The following is a 20,373-nucleotide window of genomic DNA, read 5'->3' as shown; positions in this document are numbered from 1 at the left end:
GTCACGCACCACGTGGTCTTCCTTGGTCACGACGCCTCGCGCGACGGCGCGAGTTGGGCCCCCGTTTTTCATCTGCTGTGACGTCGCGCATCACATGGTATGACATGGAGGTCACGAAAGGTCAATGGTAACGACACCGCCGCGCTCGAGGAGCTGGGTTGGGCTATTTTAGTATGCTTCGCATAAAAGTGCTCCCCTGAATTTTGACGGCTGTCCATCGAGATATGTGAGACAGTTACTGCGTAATTTCCTTTCCTCAAATACAATTTTCATTTTCTTCATTACGGGCCCTCTTTGTCTTCTTTCACTCCCACTTCCTCCCTTCCTCTACGGTGCGATTCAGGTGTCCACCGAGATGACAGAGAATTACTGCGCCATTTCCTTTCCTCAAAAAGCGATGCGTTCAAAGGGCAAGGCATCGCGCCGAATGGGTGGTGGCGTTCCGTGGACTCCCTGGCAGCGCTACAACACGCTCTCGCGTTCCACTCGTAAAGGCGAAACTTAAGCGTCATTAATTAGCAGTTAATTAGTATTCAGTCATTAATAAGTAATCATCCATTAATTAGTGATTTGTCATCACTTAGTAATTAGTACTCGATTACATGTGACGCCACCAGTGCCACAGAAGCAGCGAAAGTGGTGCGGAAAACGCTTTCGCCTCTACGCACTTTAGACAAAGTGCCCCCTGAATTTTTTTCTTTATGTTGTTGTTGGCAGTGGCTATTTATTGTTAGTAAAAAAATTGGCAGTGCTTTCGCTCGGGAGAGAGAGAGAAAAACTTTAATTTAACAGGAATTCGGGGCACGCCCCAGGGTCCCCGCACGACCCCACTGCACTCAAGTGTTTATGTTCCTAAGGTTCATAACACTGGCAGCACGGCCGGTGGCGATGGTCTGCACGGCCGGGTCCTCCGAGCGCAGCAGGGTCTAACAGTCCTCCCAGGTCTTGAGGTTCTCTAGGTCCCGCGGGGGAGGGTCCGCCGGGCAGAGGGAAAGGATGTGGAGGGAAGAAGCGAAGGGTTCTGGGCACAGGGCGCAAGCAGGAGTGGGGAAGGAGGGATGATAGTGGGTTAGGGTAAGGGGCGAGGGGAGAGTATGTGTTTGTAATCTGCGCCAGAGTGTTGCGTGTCTGTTATCTAGGGAGGGGTGGGGCGGGGGGTAGAGCTGGCGAGAGGCTCTGTATGCCTGGGTCAGCTCACTGAATGAGTGCATGCGATCCTTCGTGAATCCCCGATCCGAGGCCACCTGAGCCCGGTTTAAAGAACCTCGGGCTAAAAGGTTGGCGGCCTCGTTTCCGGGATTCCCGGAGTGCGCAGGCACCCATATCAGCTCCACTTGGCGGGGCGGGGGTGCATCGGGCGAGTCCAGTATGTCAAAAGCAGGGACATGAACTCGGCCTCGAGCAAAATTTAGAATCGCAGTTTTAGAGTCAGTTAAAATATACCGGGCTTCCGTGCGGGTTATAGCAAGTGCAATGGCGGCTTCCTCTGCAGCCTCTGGGGACGTGTCTTGCGCGCGTTCCTCTGGCGATTCTTCGGCGTGTTGTTTTCGCCTGGTATCATTCGATTTATAGGGTGTGTTAATCTGGTACCATTGCGCCGTTCCTGAGCAGTCAGGTATTGAGATTCATCCGTGACCGATGACGCGGAACCACTCTGCGAAGTAGAATGTTGTCGCCGAGCTGCATCCTTAGCCCGACGCTTTGCAAGGCGTTCTTCACGCTGTTCTTTCGTCTCTTGTGCACGTTCTCGCCTTCTCTCTTCTTCATGTCGCTGCTACTTCTCCTTAGAGGACTACATACCAAAGCATTCACGCCAAGGCAAGCGCGCATTTATAGACGCTTAACAGCGGGGAGCATGGGCGCCGCCATATTTGGTCACGTAACCATTCCGCCACGCTGTCTGGGAGTCCACAGAACGTTTGCTACCACACCACGGGCAAGTGTCCCGATATTGCGTCGGGTAAATCTTGCTAAGGATATGCAGGTTTGGGAATGTTCCTGTCTGCAATCTTCGCCAATACACTGCCTCTAGTTGATTTAGATCAGGATGAGGCGGCAGATAGCGGATCCGTACCCCCTTATATCGTTGTACCAGATCACGTGGGAATGCAGTAAGAACGACATTTTTCCTAAAGAACCGAGTGCAGAACAGTGGGAGAGCCGGCTCTCCAGCGGCGATCTGGGTTGCCAACAAGGTCTGATCCAGCAGGCCCAACGAGCAGCGAAGCTCAGCGGAGCCCTGGAATAGGGGCACCGACCCTGTGAGAAAAAGGAAGATGGACCTCTTCTTTCTCGTCTCCTACTAGCACAAGATCTTTCTAGAGCAATAAAAGTCTTTCCTACCTACCTACCTACCTACCACAGAACGTCATCACCCGTTCGGCTGTACGCCTTGCTCGGCGGTAAATTGGTTTTTGAGGAAAGCAAATCTGTCTCGCATATCTCGGTGGACACCTGAACCTCGCCGTAACGGGAAGGGAGGAAGATGGGAGTGAACGAAGACACCGCATTCACTAGGCGCGCCTTTGTTCATTCCAAATCGTCGAGCTGGCATGGCGGAGTAAGCGTGCTCATCTCGCACACCGGAGACTACCCTGCTAGTGTAGGAACGCATAACGCTTGCTAATAAGGAAAACCGACTGTTACGCGCGTTTCAAGAATGTTTTTAAGGCGAAAGCCTTTAATGCCTCATACTGTCGTTAGCAGACGCGTCGGCAGCCGTGTCGACAGACGCGTCGGCAGATTCGTCTGCCTTTCGGCGTCAATACTTAAAAGGCTCAAGGTTCCAGCATCAATAAAGGCGCATCTAGTGAATGCAAGGGCTTCATAAATAAAATAAAAGGAGTAAAGTGAAGAAAAATAAAAAATGAAAATAAGAAAATAAACAAAAATAAAAACAATAAAAGTAAGATGTGGAAATAAAAATACAAAACATTAAAATTAAGAAAAGGAGCAAAACTAAATAAAAAACAAAATATGAAAAATAAAAAGTAAATAAATACAAACAGTGGCCAGGAAACGCTTTCGCCTTGCAGCACTTTAGAGAGCCAAAGTGCCCCCTGAATTTTTTTTTCTTTTTGTAGTTCTATCAAATGCGCTTACGTGGCATTTCCTCCTCCTTTGCATGGCTCGTGACTTACGTCATATCGATCACGCGTTGCTCGCCCTCGCCCCCGTTCTCTCGAGTAGCACTCGAGCCGTCGCTGATTGGTTGCCTCGATGCAGCGTTCCTAGCCCTTTCTCCGCCCCACCAGTACCGCTGACCGCTGCCACGTTGGTCGTTGCGCCTTGATTGCCACCGCAGATATGCCACGTCCCGAGTCCTGCAAGAAGGTCGGAGACATGGACCTGGAGACCGCTCCCTCGCTCCTGATTGCCAGCCGTACTCCTTCGCTGGCCGAGACTGAAGCCAATCACGGGCAAACTGTCGACAGCTTCGACTCTGACTTGTCCCGTGTGGAGGTAAGCCCCGACTTAAGACAACTGCCGGCAGTTCTACTGAACGCGAAGGTGCTTACTGGCCTCCCGGCGTGTGTGTGCTTCAGGCGACGATGGTCGAATGCAGCCGTGTCATTTCGATCGGGAACGCCGATAGTGTACAGTCGCTCCGCACCAAGCTCAGGTCGCATCCTCTGAACTACAACGAGAGCAGCTTCCATTGTTCAGAGTGAACACCTGAACGAGTCGCAGAAACAGTGTAGTGTATGCCCCATTTCCACGCATGCTGGGCCTATTTAGCTTACCAACATTTTGGGCATGGTTTGGGCATAGCATTAACAAAGAAGCAAGAGGAAATTTTGGAGTATGCTTAAGCTTTGCGTTTGAGGGAGGGACGCCAATGCGTGTTGCAGCGCTGCAAGGGAGTGCACTGAACGCCATCGCCCGTTTGGCGCGACGCTTGACCGATGGACAAGTCGGAAATTGGTTTGGTTGGGTTTGATCATTGGGGTTTAACGTCCCAAAGCAGCTCAGGCTATGAGGGACGCCGTAGTGAAGGGCTCCAGAAATTTAGACCACCTAGGGTTCTTTAACGTGCAGTGACATTGCACAGCACACGGGCCTCTAGAATTTCGCCTCGATCGAAGTCAGCCGCCGCGGCTGGGATCGAACCCGCGTCTTTTGGGTCAGCAGCCGAGCGACATAACCACTGAGCCACCGTGGCGGGGTTTTGAGTTTTGAGTAAACGAAATTACGCCGTAAAAGCCTCACATGTCTTGATGGACACCTGAAGCGTGCATGATACGCTGCCCCCTATTAAGATCGCCGGTTCAAATCTCTTCCGTGAGCTAGGCTCTAACTTAACTAGTCGGTCTACACTGAACTAAACGCTGAATCATTTGAAACCATTCGGGACATTCTGAGGCAAACCGTTTGCACGATACGATTTTTTTCCGACGCATGGTGCTCAAAACAACTAGTACAACGCCGACGGCTTTTCGACCGAGCGAGCTGTTTACGCTCTGGCGTAAAAGGTTTTCATATACTTGCATTCTACAACAACGATGAAGCGGAGCGCCGGTCAAGCTCCCGCTGCTTGAGCTGGTCATCCGTGATGATCTGATCGGGATCGTTCCGCACTTCCCGTTATCGCAGCTTGATCACAGTTGCGAAGCCGCACGATAAAGCGGCCCGTATCCACAGCGCTGAAATCTGTTGGTAGACGATAAGCGCACATCCCCTCTGAACAGCAATTTTTGGCCGACCGCATCGCTCCGTGCTCCACCAGCGTCCATGACGAGCGTTGCTTTGCCGTCGTCCCGTCGCTACCGAAGTTCGTGACGCCGTTGCTGCTCCGTATACAGCTGAATCGTTTCTTATAATGGTATCTTCGACTGGTGCATTGAGAGCGCTCTGTAGTGCTCTGAGAGGCGAACACGCATTCGGCTGGTCGAGAGCTGGCGCTCTGATCACATTCGCCTGGTTCTTGCGCAGTGCTCTCCTCTCACTCAGAGCAGCTCGAGACGCTCTGGCTTTTCTCTCGGAGCAACTGGACGCTCCCGCAGAGTTCTGATCACGTGACAGGCCCTCGCCCTATTTCGACGGCCACCGGCGATTCTGCATCGGCAAATGCGAAGGGGCGAAGGCGCGAATAGTTCCGTTTCTTTCCGTAGCTTGGCCCTTATCTTACGCGATTTTTGTCATGGCAAAGCGGAAGCATATTGCGACATTTGGAGCACCGTCAAAGCTTCTTCTGGAATAAGGAGAGAGCAGTGACTCCTCTAGCTCCGACGACTGTGAAGCTTACGAGGTGATGTTCGCCAAACTGTTCAGTGTTCCGCAAAAAATACCGAAGGTCACAAACTACGTGGAGACAGTAGTGCGGCTTTACTCCGATGAAGAGGTAAGAAAAAGTTGAGTGAACATTGTGACAGCGGCTGTCTATATATGCCTGTTCTAAACCAGTTTCGCAGGAATTTTCGTCTCCCTAGGAAGGCATGCCATGGGCTAATCAAGAGATTCGAGGGCTCTAGGTTTTACCCCTCGGACGCAACTCACGGTGGCTCCCCGGTGAAAACTGCAGAAGAGCACATTCTCTCCTTTCTTTGGTGAGCAGTGTTTTGTTTATTCTATGTATTGAATCGGGAAAAGATATGTTCTTGGGGTGCGTTTCTCGTGTTGTTTTGTACTGTACATGCCAAATAGACCAGCTGCATGACTGCTCTTTAAAGCGATAAAAAAAGTACTTGTCCGTATCCTTTCTGGATTTCACCTCCATGATTGATGTCTACTCACGAACTGTATTATAGTCAAGGGTATGGCTGGGAAATAATAAAGATGGCAAAGAAATAAAGAGAAAAGAAGCGTCCCTTTATACAACCAGTCCTTTGCACCGATATAAACGCAATCCTGACGCCTAATCTTGAAACGTAATTGGTTGCCTGACAAATATGCGATTATTGAAGGAACTAAAGAGTTTTTACTACTGCTACCACCGTTGCTACATCAGGCAGGCGATTGTTACAACTCATAAATCGGCACGTCAACCACACCTGTTCAAAACTTGTGTAGCTTTTCTGCCAGGCTGCGGTGGAAAATATCAGGGTTTCCTTATATATATTTATTGGTCTCTTATATCGTGCTTTATAAGGTGCTTCCGGGGCACTTAGAGCGCAGCCAGGAACATCGAAGTGCTCTGCAGGGACAAGGCAAAGCACATCTCCACACATGTATATCTACATTGATGCTCTATGAATGTAGGCCATTCTTATGCAATGATAATTTCCAGGTACGCTGGCAACAAGGCATCAATGCGGCAAGTAGCCACCCTCTTCAACATGGCCGATTCAACAGTGCAAGTGGTGATCAAAAGAGTCATGGAATTTTTATGTGACATTGCCCCAGAAATCATTTACTTTGCAAGCGACAAAGAAGCTGTGGCTCAAGAATTCGAGAAGGTAAGCTCTTGCATGAATGATGTTACAAGCTTTCTAGGGATTATCTTTTTAAAAGTCTGCCTAACAGTTGTGGGCAGGTAGCCGACGTAGTTGCTTATTAGGTTTGATGTCAAAGTCTTAGCATTTATACAGTACAGAAGAATCGAAGCATGGAAGTAACATGCATATAATGCTATAAGGAAATGTCATGTTATGCTTCTAATGCAACTAATACATTTCAGATTGCTGGCTTCCCCAATGTGCTTGGCTGCATTGATGGCACATATGTGTGTATGCGATGTCCGGACAACAAGGTTAAGTCTACCTATGTTAACAGACATGACCAGGTGTCACTGACGATGCAAGGAATTTGCGACTCAAGATGCAGATTTCAAGACGTTTTCACGGGAACACCTAGCAAGATACATGATGCCAGGGTCCTCAGGCTGTCTACAGTGCACGAAGAATTACCAGTGGTATGCGAAAATAACAAGTACCACATCTTAGGAGACGCAGCGCATCCAATAAGGGAGTATATGATCACACCTTTCAGGAATTATGGCACCATGACTCGGGCAAAGATTTCATACAACTACCGCCATGCTGCAACACGAGTGAAAATTGAGAATGCATTCGGCATGTTAAAACAACGATTTCGGCAGCTTCGGTTTGTGGAGTTTCATACTGTGGACAAGATTACCCAGCTCATCCTCAGCTGCTGTGTCCTTCATAACATTTGTCTGGATGCCGGCGACTGTGATGTTGGTGACCTGCTGAGTGATGACGATACAGACGAAGGGCATTGCAGGCATAAGCAAGGAGACTTGGCAACGCACCAACCGACACAACCAACTGCTCGTGATAGTGCCCTTCGGAGGCTTGGAGAACTGAAAAGGGAAGCTTTGGTACAGCTCTTTTGAAGCTGCAATGATGTTGAGGACAAATGATTGCTTTTCTCGAACTTTTATTGCTCTTTTAAGAACACATGTTGTGATTTTCAACAGGTACAAACGAAGGAACTTTGTCTAAAGTGCTGCTTGATAATATTCTTGAATAAATAGGATCTTTCAATCATGAACAATTGTTTATTTGGAGTTAAAAATCTCCCTCATCAGTGCCATTTGCTCAGCATGAGCTTTGAGTAGTGCCTGGTGCCTTTCGACTTTTCTCTGCTCTCTTGCTTCACGCCGACCTTCTTTTTCATTGTTAACCTTTCTCATTTCTTCAAAAAAAAATGCTATCTCTTGCATCCTAGATGTGCTTGGGCGCGTCTTTCTGTCTGGGCGGCACCTTTTATTTTCTGTCCCTTGACATGAACCAGAATCTGCTGCATGGTCATCAGACGATATATTAACGCTTTCCTGGCTGCAGCCATCAGAACTGTCTACACTTGAAGGCACTGCACTAGCAGTATTTGGTATGTTCTTATACGAAACTTTTCTTACACCTCGCAAAATCTCTGGCTCGATGCTATCATCGATTGCCCTGATTGCTGCAAATTCCTCTTCATATGACACTGCGCAGCGAGAATGGCCGGAGGTTGCATTATTCTTGTCCTCGTTGCGCTTTCGTTTCGCCAGCGTCTTGAATCTGGTTTCACACTGCACTCCTGTGCGAGCGATTCCAAGCACTCTTTTAATGTCTTGTGCGATCTGTTCGTACATAATCTTCTTGCTGCGGAATCTCCGTTGAGGGCCAACTTGTGGTGTGTATCGCGCATAATGGTCGAGAAGCAGCCTAGTTTCACCTGTAGTCCACGTACCTGTCACAGGATATAAAGAGAAAAATTTAGCACATTCATACCACTTGAAGCTTGGAGCTTGCTTGCTCTGGTACAAGTGCAAAATCCACATGTACTAATGCTACTGCTTGATAAATGTTAGACGTGGAAGGCTTTGCAAGAAGGTAAGTGATTTCAAAGCGGAGAGGTGAGATTTCCACCTGGGAATATATATACATACCATTAGGTGAAGTGATGCTGCTGCTGGACTGCCCATCTTCAGGCACTGTTTGCAGATGTACTTCGTTTTCACTTCCTTGGCTTTCTGTTCAGGAACAAAAATTGGAAAAACATTTTAATTTACTTCCTCACACATGGATGACAGGCAGGCAAGGCAATTTATTTATGCCCGGAGAGTCTGCCACAGAAGCCAACAACAAAAAAAATCTTCACACTATCAGAAGTGCGTTAACTCCAACAGCTGTCAAGAAGAAAATAATCCAAGTCCTCAGCCCCATGCACATAATTTAACTGATGAGCTGACATAACCGTCTCAAAGTGTATTATGACCCCGGTAGTGAATTTCGTGAGGGATCGCCTAACATTTTGGATTTTTACAATTGCTGACGATTTCACTACTGATCGTGGGGTTTCGCTATATGCACACCGCTACATGCTTGCCCGCAAAAAACAGGTGGGTCATTTGTAAGTGCACCTAACAAATAAATGTTTTGATAAGCAAAGCGACAACGCTCGCAATATCCGGTGCCGCGGCGCAAACACATTTCGAGCGGCCACCGCGACGAGGTTCCAACACAAGTCGGTAATTTTTCGCTACGTCGCGTCACTTGTAGAATTCGCTCAGTCACTTGCATGCTAAACTGCCTCAATATGTGCTTTCGAAAGTGGCCTGGGACGCACACAGAACACCAAGCGACACAATGGCTGAGCGCTGGAAAAAGCCTGCGTCAACAGCACGTGAGTCGAAAGCCATAACACACTGCGCGCGTTCTTCGTATTGCAAACTTACCGTCATAAAGGCAGAAGAGCAGATGCTGCGCAGCGGTCGTCGGGGTGTCCATATTGGGAAGCTGTCGGGACGGTACAGATACTTTTTTTCGCCTACTTTTGCCTGCACCTAGCAGACAGACGGCACTATCCTGGTAGCCGCTTCAGCCTTTCGGAACGTCGCGGGCATGGTTGCGGGGTCGGCTGCCGGGCGGCGCTGTGGTCTGATATTGGCGGAAGTAGCCCTCTGCAGCTATTTCCGTCCCTCTCACTGCTCGGAAGAGCGCTTACGCGTTCGGCTGGTGCGTCTTCCACCCCGCCTCTGATTGGGAGCTGCTCTCGCTCCAGTCGCTCTGAACGAGTGAACCGGAGCGACCAGCCGAAGGTACCATTAATTGATGCATCTTCATTCTTCGGCTTTTGTCAAGACATCTTGATGCAATCTGTGATTTATTCTTGACAATCGCTCTGATGACATGGCTCTGTACGAAAGGGCTCTAGCACTAACGGCTGAGAAGAGTCAGCTTAGTCCTGGGAACGTGCAACGCTTTATCATCGCACCATCTGACGTAGAAAAAAGTGAAATGATGCGCTTAAAGGTGTCGATATGGCCAAATATATACTCTCTTAACACATGCCGGCGACGGTAGGCGGGATTGAGTGATCACGATGTAAATCTATGGCGTAGTACTGACTCACCGACCCCCTTTGCTCCCCGTGCAGCAACTGAAGATGTCCCAAAGCAGAAGGTGGCTCCAGTACGTCCTGCCGCTTGTGGACCATCCACGAGTACTGGGGTTGCCGAATCAACTTCCAACTTCAGACCCGGCTCGCAACCCACACAGTATACGCGCATGATTGCAACGCCGACCTCCCTCCGCTACGCCCCGGTGTGTCACCTGTGCCTGCAACACTGCAACGGCCAGAGAAGAGTGGCTCTCTCCTTGGATCGTACGTCGGGGAGCAGTTGTGATTTAAGTGTGGGATTCAGTTCCCCAATGCAGCCACTGCCACGGCGCAACAGCTCTTTAACGAGACCGGCGGATGCTTCCTGCGCGGCTTCTGCGGAAAGCTGCTGGCGTGCAAGAGCGACCGTGACTGGCACCTCGGTCAGGAGCACGCTCTCCTGCGTCAACCGAGGCGCTGGCGTTGTCGCACTGGTGACTGCGCAAGCGCGCAAAGTTGCGACAATTTCCATTTCACGCCAAAATTCGTCTGCAACTAATGGCTCGCAGCGAATGGCGTGGTTTTATTAAAAGCATTCGTATCTGATTATGTTGAAGCCTGCATCTTTTAGAGCGGTAGCTCTAAGTGCGACGAGTTGACGAAGCCCGTCGTCTGAGCCCGCTCCTCCTCGGTTTTCATTCATTCATTCAGTCATTCATTCATTATTTCCCATTCTCACGGATGGCGGAAGCAAAGGTAAGAGCCGCATGCAAGCAGCTCCAGGAACCCTCTACTCCCCTACAAGCAACAGATGCGGAAGGCATGCCCACACTTAAAACATACTGAGTGCTTTAGAACACGTGACTGTTCTAAAAAAAATTAGGGGCGGTTCAGCTGCTCTTGAACCTGGTTAGAGAGTGAAAGCTATGGCGTATCGGGCAGCTATAGGCACCCTGCACCCGCCAGGCACCGCCACCGTCGAGGCTGCGTTCAGCTCCCCCGCGCGGCCAGTGCCTCGTCCCTGTCAGGAAGGCTCGCCCCGCGACTGCGAAGGGATGGCGTCTGCTAGCGGCTGCCGCTGTTCGTAGGGGCGGGATTTAGACCTATTCATTCATGAGGCTGAAAAATTCTTTCGAGGTGCGAACGTCAGGAAAGGAACGAAGCTTTTTGAAGCAGGCCATGTACACACTGTGAAAGAGGTGGTGTCGTGCGACGGGAGCGAAGTAGCAGCCCGGTGCATTGCGCATACTAGCATCACTGCGCCACCGAAAACGATCAAATTAACGCTAATAAATATTTTTTTATCTAATGCCTGTCAGCGCTGCACTCTCACTCATTTTTTTTTATGTAGCTATCTTCCAGTAGACTGCTTGTAGCCGCGAGCTGCAGTTGCAAGGCAGGCAAATGTAAACACGCTGCTGCCGTTACCGTGTTTTTGGAGCGGTGTGAAACGCTCTCCAAAACGAGCCACCCGCAAGCCTGCAGTGTTCCTGCATTTAAAAAAACTTACCCTGAACTTTCAAAGACGGCCAGGCGGCATAACATTGAAGGTAATTAGAAAAGTCCAGTTTTTGAGCGAGCGGCGCAAACTTGGCTTCATAACATTCTCGTCTGCCGCAACTTCGGTGTTCGATGTGAAATGCCCTGTTCAAACTACGCCTTGAAATGATGTACCCATGGCGTAATCTGGCGCTCATATTTTCTAATTTTTCCAGCAACTGCCAGGTCCTTATCGTTGCAACATGTGCGTCAGTGTTTTGATGATATGAGATGTCCAATAAACGAGCTTTTGCAAGCAGAAAAGGATGCAAGCTGCGGCGAAGCGCCTGTGCGCACTGAAACTCCTGCGGAAAACATAAAACTTTTGCAAAAAAGGAGTATCCCAGCTATTTGATGCAGGATTCTTGCAGAATGCGTGTGCTCAAAAAGCGGGATTTCATTGCAAGCTTTGTTTAATTTCTACACATTCAGTACAAGTACCCTAAATTTTCGACATTAGCATTGTACTAAATTATCACCCAGTCGTTCAGATGTGGAGGCAAATATTTATCAAGAACATGTTGCCGTTGCCTCTGAAAACATGCCTTTACTGTCGAAAAAGACGCTGGACGACAAGGCGCAGTGGAAGCGAGCAAGGATTCCGCGCATAACTGGAAGTAAGGTAAACGATTCTTTACTGCGCAAGATTTCGGCTTCTTCCACAGGCGTGACTGCGGGCGAGTTATGCGTGGCTTTTCAAGACCACATATTGTTTACAGCCATGCATGAGTCAAGTAAGCTTCTGCATGGGTTTGACCACTGCTTGACCAGAAACCGCGCGTGCGTGTTGCCCGTCGCGAAGGGTGGGCAGTCTCCCAATGTCGCGTCGGAAATCCACAAAACCTTGTCCCAGGCGAATTTATATATGCATTATTGCATCCTGCAACACAGCAGTGGGTCCTGCTGTTGTTATGTGCCATTTTTTGCTCGCTAAGGACGCCCAAAACTGCTTCGCGACAGCGCGCCCAACACAGCGGGAGCTGTCGGGCTGCCCCCGCCTTCCTGACAGGGACGCGCGCGCCGCCCCAGTGGCGCGCGCGTCGCGCTGGAGTTAGATGCGCAGGGTGCCTATACGCAGCTTGACGTCTAACGTTCAGCGCGTTCCGGACACTGGATAGCAGCGCGCGTTCCGGCCACAACATTGTCAGCGTTAACGCAAGCAGGCCACATCTCTCTCACCACCCCACATACCTCCAAGCGCGATTCAAGCGTCCATTGACCCAGGGAGCCCTTTATCTGCACTTCCTTTCCTTAAAAAAATTGAGAGTCTGAACCGCCAACCCCAGTGAACACAATGTGCGCCGACGGCCTATGGCTTCAGTGCTGCGTTTCTGCCACAACGTTGTCAACGCCAACGCATGCAGCGCACATCTGTAACTACCGCCACGTAGCTTAAAGCACGACAGACGTGTACACTGTCCCAGGGGGCCAGTTATGCACCTTAATTTCCTTTGCTTTATCTGTTGGCAACGTGTCATGTATTTTGGTTATGAAGGCTACTAGAGCATTAAACCTGCGGCCACGGTGAAACTGGCTTTACCCAGCGCAGGGAAGCTTTCGCTTCGAAACAGAAATCGTAATCCAGCGCAAAATGTACAGCAAGCCGTAAGCATATTACACCACAGCGTTTACAGCTTGCTCGGTCGAAAAGCCGCTGGCGTAGTGTTGTAGGCGCCGCGCGTCGGAAAAAATCGTGTCATACCAACCGTCTGCCGCGTAATGTTCCGGATGATGGATGGATGGATGGAAAACTTTATTAAGCAAGTGAGTTTGGACCGTACAAGGTCTCAGGGCCACCGCACAGCCCTCACATTACGCGCATGTGTCCAGTCCACGTAGGGCCATGGCACTGGCACCCCGGTTCACACAGCGAAGTTGCGCGTCCGGGTCCTGCGACGCAAGGAGGGCCTCCCATTCCTCCCATGTACCGATGGCGGGCTGTCCCTGCGGGGGAGGATCGGCAGGGCAGCCGAAGAGGATGTGGTCCAGGGTGGCGTGCGGTTCTCCGCAGAGAGTGCACTCTGGGGAAACATGGCGGAAGTGGGATAGAAGCTGAGGGGTAGGAAGAGTTCGGGTCTGGAGTCGCCTCCAGAGGATTTGTTGGGAGTGGGATAGGCGGGGGTGGGGAGGGGGATAGAGTCGACGGGCAAGGCGTGCTTGTTGAGTTAGTTCTGAGAACGTGTGTGCCCGCTCCCTCGAGAAATCCCGGCTGGGGTCGCCATTTGCCCGGCAAATAAGTCCTCGGGCTATGTTATCGGCGGCCTCATTTCCGGGATTGCCAGAGTGAGCCGGCACCCACACGAGCTCAATACGCCTATCGGGATTTAGGGTGCACATTCTCAATATCTGCCACGCGGGGGGATGGACGCGTCCGCGGGCGAAGTTAAGAATGGCTGTTTTGGAATCGCTTAGTATATAAGCCGCATTGGTTTGGGCAATGGCTATTGCTATAGCTGCTTCCTCTGCTTCTTCCGGGGTACAAGGTGGGTCTATGAAATGAGTAAATGGGGGGGCTGCTGGATGATAAGCCACAGCTACTGAACGGTTTGTACCACACGCGGCGTCCACCCAGCGCACATCCTCTAAAGTGCCATATTCTTTATGGAGAGCTTTGGCTCGCGCGACTCGGCGGGATTGATGGTATTCAGGGTGGACATTCTTAGGAAGGGGTTTCAGGATAAGCGCGGAGTGTATGGCTCGAGGGAGAGAGATGAAGTCTGTCGTGTGTGCCGGTATGCGAATTCCCAGAGAATCCAGTATATATCGTCCAGTTTCCGTGCCAGCCAGACGAAGGTACTGTGTGTAGCGATGTGCATCTATAAGTTCTTGTATAGTGTTGTGCATTCCTAATATTATGAGTCTGTCCGTGCTAGTGCTCTTTGGTAGGTTTAGCGCTGCTTTGGTGGCCATGCGGATAAGAGCATTGATCTTGTCTTTATCCGAACAGGAGAGGTTCAGGTAAGGAGTGGCGTAAAGAATGCGGCTGAGCACAAAGGCATGCAGCACCTTGAGATTATCTGCTTCGTCTAGACCGGCTCGTGAATGTGAAACCCTTCTAAGAAGATTGATGACGGAGTAAGTGGACTGTTTTAGTGCTTTCAGGGTAAGGTTGTTTTTCCCCGTGTCCTGTAAATGCAGGCCAAGAATGCGGAGGGTAGGTGTTTGCGGTATGGGAGTGTCATGCAGGTAGATAGTGATGGGGGAGGTAGGGACGCGCCGCGGGCGGATTATGAGGAGTGCTGACTTTGTGGGGGAGCATTCAAGCCCAATGTTTGCCGCATGAGTAGCGATAGTTGTAGCGGCTTCCTGAAGGGTCGATTCTATGTCGCCATCCGAGCCGTATGTGGTCCAAACCGTTATATCATCCGCGTAAAGTGTGTGTCCTAAGTGCGGGATGCGGCTGAGAGCCTTGGCCAGGGGGATGAGGGTGAGGTTGAAGAGGAAGGGAGATAACACCGCCCCTTGCGGGGTACCAATGTTGCCAAGCGTGAAGGGGGGGGTCTGTATATCGTCTATATGCAGTGAGGCTGTGCGACCGTTTAAGAAGGCCCGGATATAGTTGTAGGTCTTAGGCCCCAACTGCAGCTCTTGGATGCCCTGCAGGATGGCGCTGTGTGTAACTTTGTCGAATGCTTTGGTGAGGTCGACTGCCAGGATTGCTCTGGTGTGATGTAACATGTCATTGAGGATAGCGTGTGAAATCTGCAGTAGGGCGTCCTGTGCCGAGAGGTGGGATCGAAATCCTACCATAGTATGGGGATATAGTCCATGGGATTCATACTATTCAGCGCTTGTTGCAGCATCGACTTATTAAGGCGGAAGCCTTTAATGTCTCATCGTTGTAAGCAGCAGTTGTCGACAGAAAATGTCACGCTTTTCAATTGGTGGAAACGGTCGTGACGTCACAGTGCGCGAATTTCAAACGGGGCCAATTGCACTTTGTCTAGTAGCCATACAACCAATAGAAGGGATCGTATAGTGATGCTCCAAGTAAGTGGGACTGAGCTTAGTTAATTGCTTAATTACCCAATTAGCCTAATTAGTTTTACTAGTCAGGCCATATAAATAAATAAAAGCGATTAAGAAATTGGTCGAGCTCAGGAATCGAACCCCGGTCTTCGGCGTGAGAGACGAGCGCGCTATCCACTCCGCCATGCCAGCTCGATGGTTTGGAATGAACAAAGGCGCGCCTAGTGAATACGGTGTCTTCACTCACTCTCATCCTCCTCCATTCCCTTCCGGCGAGGTTTAGGTGTCCACCGACAAATGAGAGACAGATACATTTCCTTTCCTCAAAAACCAATTTACCGACGAGCGAGGCGTAGAACCGAATGGGCGATGGCGTTCTATGGACTCCTTGGCAGCGTTGCAAGACGCTGTCGCGTTCCACTCTTAGGGGCGAAGCTTAACATCTTAACCACACATCAGTGACCACACTTTAGGTCAAAAAAGTGCCCCCCCCCCCTGAATTTTGACTGGTGTCCACCGAGATATGTGAGACAGTTACTGCGTAATTTCCTTTCCTCAAATACAATTTTCATTTTCATCATTACGGCTCCTCTTTATCTATCTTCTTTCACTCCCACCTCCCTTCCTCTACGGTGCGGTTCAGGTGTCCACTGAGATGACAGAGAATTACTGCGCCATTTCCTTTCCTCAAAAAGCGTTGCGTTCAAAGGGCAAGGCATCGCGCCGAACGGGTGGTGGCGTTCCGTGGACTCCCTGGCAGCGCTACAACGCGCTGTCGCGTTCCACTCCTAAAGGCGAAGCTTAAGCGTCATTAATTAGCAGTTAATTAGCATTCAGGCATTAATCAGTAATTAACAATTAATTAGTGATTTGCCATGACTTAGTAATTAGTACTCAAATATATGTGACGCCACCAGTGCCACAGAAACAGCGAAGGTGGTGCGGAAAACGCTTCCGCCTCTACCCACTTTAGACAGTCAAAGTGCCCCCTGAATTTTTATTTAATGTAGAGCCTAGCTCACAGCATGGATTCGAACGTGTGACATATACTCGGGGGAACCGGTGACCCATAATCGGGAGCTCTCTATCACGCGCGGTTCGGTACTCCGCTGACCTTTACTGCGTCATTTCCTTCCTCAGAAAAAAATCCGATTTGTCCAACGGGCAAGGTGGTGGTGAAAAACATTTATAATACAATAAATATTTACAGAGAGGTGATTGGGGTAGGCCCTATTGGCCCTTTCCCCTAACAATACTAGGTGGAGCCCCTATTCCGGGGCCCCATTGGCAAGCAACGCCGCCCGCGTCCGGTGAACCAAGGCCTTTTGGGTCTTTAGGTCCTGACAGCCGAGCAGGGCCGCCTCCCAGTCCTCTCTGCTGGGGTTGGGGTTGGGGGGATAGATGGGTTTGACTGACACGCCCAAACCATGTGGAAGGTGTCAGCCACCTTCCCACAGAACTGGAACGCGCCATCAAAGGATGTATTGAAATGTTTAAGCCCCGCCGGGCACAGTACAGTGTTAGTAAGAATTTTGATGAGGAGGCGCTCGGCAGCGCGATCCAGACCCTTACAAGGGGCCGGGTAGCGCCGGTGCTCCTCCTTGTAGTAATCGGTCAAGGCGCTTGCGGTGTAAAACATTTTATTATGCGTAGCATATTGCAATCACTCAGTCCAGCCCTTGGGCGCGGCCGGGCAGCCACCAAACGACGTGACGTGACGTCACGTGGTTTGGTGATGTCACGTTATTTCTGTTGTCTGTAATAAAAACTTTGTAAGGGTAGTGTCATGGCACATTACCACGAAGGGGCATAGTCCAGGGTTCAGAGAGGTGTCTACTCCTACCAACTTCGTTTCTCCTCCTCCTTTGGTTTATGTAAATTGGTCCTCGGAATTATTTCGGCCACCTGGGGATCTTTAACGTAGTGACGTCACCAAACGACGTGAAAAAAAATTAAAAAAGAAAAGAAGAAAATAAAAAAGAAAAAAGAAAAGGGAAAAATATAAAAGAACAAAAAGAAGAAGAAGAAGAAGAAGAAATAAAAAAAAGGACGGCTGAGCATGGTGGCGGTTGCCACCGCCCCGTTTCAAAGGGGGCGCTCCTATAGGAGGGATCCCTAGTCCGCGACCCCTGTGGCCTCCGCGGCGGCCCGGGCTCTTGTCACCAGGCCTCGTTGGTCCTGGAGAGCTGAGCAGCCGACCAGGGCAGCCTCCCAGTCCTCTCGGGTGGGGTGGGGGTGGGGTGGGAAAATCGGTAGCCGGATCAGGCGGCGAGAGAGGCGATGCCCGGTGGTTAAGCGCGCGGGCGGTAGCGTCCGCTATCTTATTTCCCTCTATCCCCGCATGTGCTGGGGCCCAGATGATGGTCCGCCCGGTTTGGAAATTCCGGTACTCACATCTGTGTAAAATTTGTAAGGCACGATTTGGAATTTGTAAATAAATTGGTAAATTGGTTTGTGAGGAAAGGAAATGGCCCAGTATGTCTCACATATCTCGGCGGACACCTGAACCGCGCCGTAAGGGAAGGAAGCAATACCTCTCTTGTAAATAGTATAAATAAACGTTTTACACCACCAGCACCTTGCCCGTTGGGCAAATCGAAATTTTTTCTGAGGAAGCAAATGACGAAGTAAAGATCAGCGGAGTACCGAACCGCGCGTGATAGAGAGCCCCCGATTATGGGTCGCCGGTTCCCCCGATTATATGTCACACGTTCGAATCCCTGCTGTGAGCTAGGCTCTACATTAACTAGTAAGTCTACCATCAGCCATGCATGCTGAATACGCCGGTTCGCGTCCTCAAATTTGTCGCTGTCCAAAATTGCGGCAAGCTTCCCTTCAGTCGGTGATAATGACTCGGGGACTGGATCCGCGGCTTCGAGTGCGATAGCAACTTCCTCCGCGAATGTAATGCTGGGGCACGGAAGGTGAGGCCCTGAACTGGGTTGTTTTAGTGGACGACGGCAGCCGTGTACAAACCTCCATGGTGTGTACCGGTCGCGTCCATGTAAAATACCCCTGGTCGAGCCCCATACTGCTCGGAAATGGCCTGCGCTCGCGCGAGGCGGCGGCCATAATGGGCATCCTTTGTCATGTTATGGGAGAGGGGAACGAACCTGCAGGGCGAAGCGCCAGGCCTAGGGCAGGGATACCCGCTTCTCCTGTTGGGCTGTGTAATTGATGTGGAGGCGGTTCAGAAGGCGGCTACCCGCACGTGTTTTGCTTAACCGCAAGCATTGATTGTTTAGATGAGCATCGCGTAGCTCCCCAAAGGTGTTCGTCATCCCCAGGCCGAGGAGACGTTGGGTAGATGTTGCAGTTGGGAGGTCGAGACCTCTCTCATAGATTTTGCGGAGAATCATTTCGAGAGCGTTCTCATCGCATTCGCGCAGGTGGGGGTACGGTGCAGAATACAGGATTCGGCTGGTTACGAATGCATTGACCAGCCGCAGGGCGTCTTTGCATCGGAACACCGCCCCCCCCCCCCCCCCCGTTTGTTTGATACCCGGTGGACCATAAGGCCCACCTGATCTCCCACCTTGCGGAGCTTCTTCAGCGTGGTGTCAATCTTCTGGTTTCTGTGTTTGTAGTGTCCCAATACTCTGATTTCTTCATGTTCAGATATCGGGCCACTAAGCAGGGAGAGGGAAATCTTGGTTGTGCACTTTGGACTGGGACGTATGTGCACGAATTCCGATTTTCTCGGGGAGCACTCAAGGCCGCAGCGGCGGGCATAATCGTCCACAATAGCCGCCGCCTGCTGCAGGTTGGCCTCGATTTCTCCAACCGATCCGTGTGTTGCCCAGAGGGTGATGTCGTCCGCACACAGGGCATGCTGCATGCCCGGGACCTCACCCAGCAGGGTAGGGAGCTTCATCATGGCCAGATTGAAGAGAAGAGGCGAGAGGACTGCTCCCTGCGGAGTCCCTCGCGTACCAAGTTGGTACGGGCCATGTTCACTATCTAAGGATTCCCCCCTTACCCAAGAACATGCACCCAGAAATCAACAAAGAAAGAAGACAAAAACGGGCAGAGGTGATAGAACGCATCTGCGGTGACAAGCCTCAGGTGAAGGTCGCCTACGTAGACGCAGCAGGCGATAGACATAGTCAGTACACGACCGTCGCGGTAGTGAACGGAGCCGGTAGCCCCATCACTGCCGCAACTATCCTAGGGACAAACACTGAGACGGCGGAGGAGGTCGCAATAGCACTAGCTTGCGTCGGTTCCAAAGCTAAATACTTCATAAGCGACAGCAAAGCTGCAGTCCAAAATTTTAGTAGAGGGAGAGTCTCTCCCCTCGCTACCAAAATTTTAAGACAAGCGACATTGAATAGAATAATCAATATAATCTGGACCCCCGCGCACGAATCTGTCCGTGGCAACGAAAACGGCCCACGAGGTAGCTCTAGATCTCTACCATCGAGCTGCACAACACGGGCCACCGCTCGCAGATCGCGGGAGAGAAGGGCGACTAATTTCCTGTCAGGAAGTTACAGAATATTACAGACAACATCGCAGGCACTTTCCCCCGCCTAGCATAACACTCAACAATCAACAGGCGGTGGCGTGGAGGCGTCTACAAACAGATGTCTACCCACACCCAGTTCTAAGGAAACATATCATTCCAGAAATAGAGGACGATAAATGCAAGAAGTGCGGAGCGAGAGGGTCCCTCGACCACATAATATGGGAGTGTAGCCAATCTCCAGGCAGGGCAAACAACATTAATAGTAGAGACGTCTGGGAGACCTTGCTCCGGAGCTCGGACCCTGAACTCCAGCTCACCGCCGTCCGACTGGCTGAAGAGGCCGCCGGGATACAAGAGATCCTGGCCAGCATCTGACGCGACTACCCCATGCGGCCGGATCTCTCCTGATCCTCCTCCCTCACCTGAGGATATAGGACAGGGGAGGTCTGGGTGAAGTAGTCTCATTCTGTTGGACAATAAAGGTTTTCACTCACTCACTCACTCACTCACTCACTATCTTGTAGTCGGATATATGATTGCCGATCTGTGAGGAATTGCTTGGAATGTGTTGTATCCACAGTCAACTTGGGACAGGTGGGAGAGGATGGTATCATGAGTCACATTGTAGA

At 50.6% G+C, this 20,373-nt stretch overlaps 2 protein-coding genes across 2 annotated transcripts in view; one reads left to right on the top strand and one right to left on the bottom strand.

Moving 5' to 3' along the window:
* Positions 1-3,234: 3,234 nt before the first annotated feature.
* Positions 3,235-20,373, top strand: part of LOC149347274 (uncharacterized) — an 88,599-nt gene continuing 71,460 nt past the window's right edge. Inside the window, exon 1 of the mRNA XM_089586979.1 lies at positions 3,235-3,462. Within this exon, the coding sequence (XP_089443105.1) occupies positions 3,307-3,462 (156 nt within the window). The 5' untranslated portion in view covers positions 3,235-3,306. The remainder of the gene's footprint in view (positions 3,463-20,373) is intronic.
* LOC149347278 (uncharacterized) lies at positions 6,904-9,449 on the bottom strand. The gene is made up of 3 exons (XM_089586975.1): positions 9,125-9,449; positions 8,336-8,419; positions 6,904-8,136 (listed from the first exon to the last, which is right to left on the bottom strand). The coding sequence occupies exons 1-3, from the start codon at positions 9,174-9,176 to the stop codon at positions 7,460-7,462; spliced, it is 813 nt and encodes a 270-aa protein (XP_089443101.1). The 5' UTR covers positions 9,177-9,449; the 3' UTR covers positions 6,904-7,459.

Source organism: Amblyomma mixtum, chromosome 4 (assembly GCF_055824585.1).
Source record: "Amblyomma mixtum isolate Tamu chromosome 4, ASM5582458v1, whole genome shotgun sequence".
Classification (NCBI taxonomy): domain Eukaryota; kingdom Metazoa; phylum Arthropoda; class Arachnida; order Ixodida; family Ixodidae; genus Amblyomma; species Amblyomma mixtum.
Note: the sequence above shows the minus strand (reverse complement) of the source record. Positions and strands in the feature narration are given on the sequence as shown.

Bases quoted from the DNA above. Each gene is read 5' to 3' on its own strand.
- LOC149347278 (XM_089586975.1), bottom strand. From the start codon at position 9,176: ATGGACACCCCGACGACCGCTGCGCAGCATCTGCTCTTCTGCCTTTAT. The intron at 8,420-9,124 runs GTAAGTTTGCAA...GTTCCTGAACAG, and splicing joins GCTCTTCTGCCTTTATGACG to AAAGCCAAGGAAGTGAAAAC. The intron at 8,137-8,335 runs GTATGTATATAT...ATCCTGTGACAG, and splicing joins CAGCATCACTTCACCTAATG to GTACGTGGACTACAGGTGAA.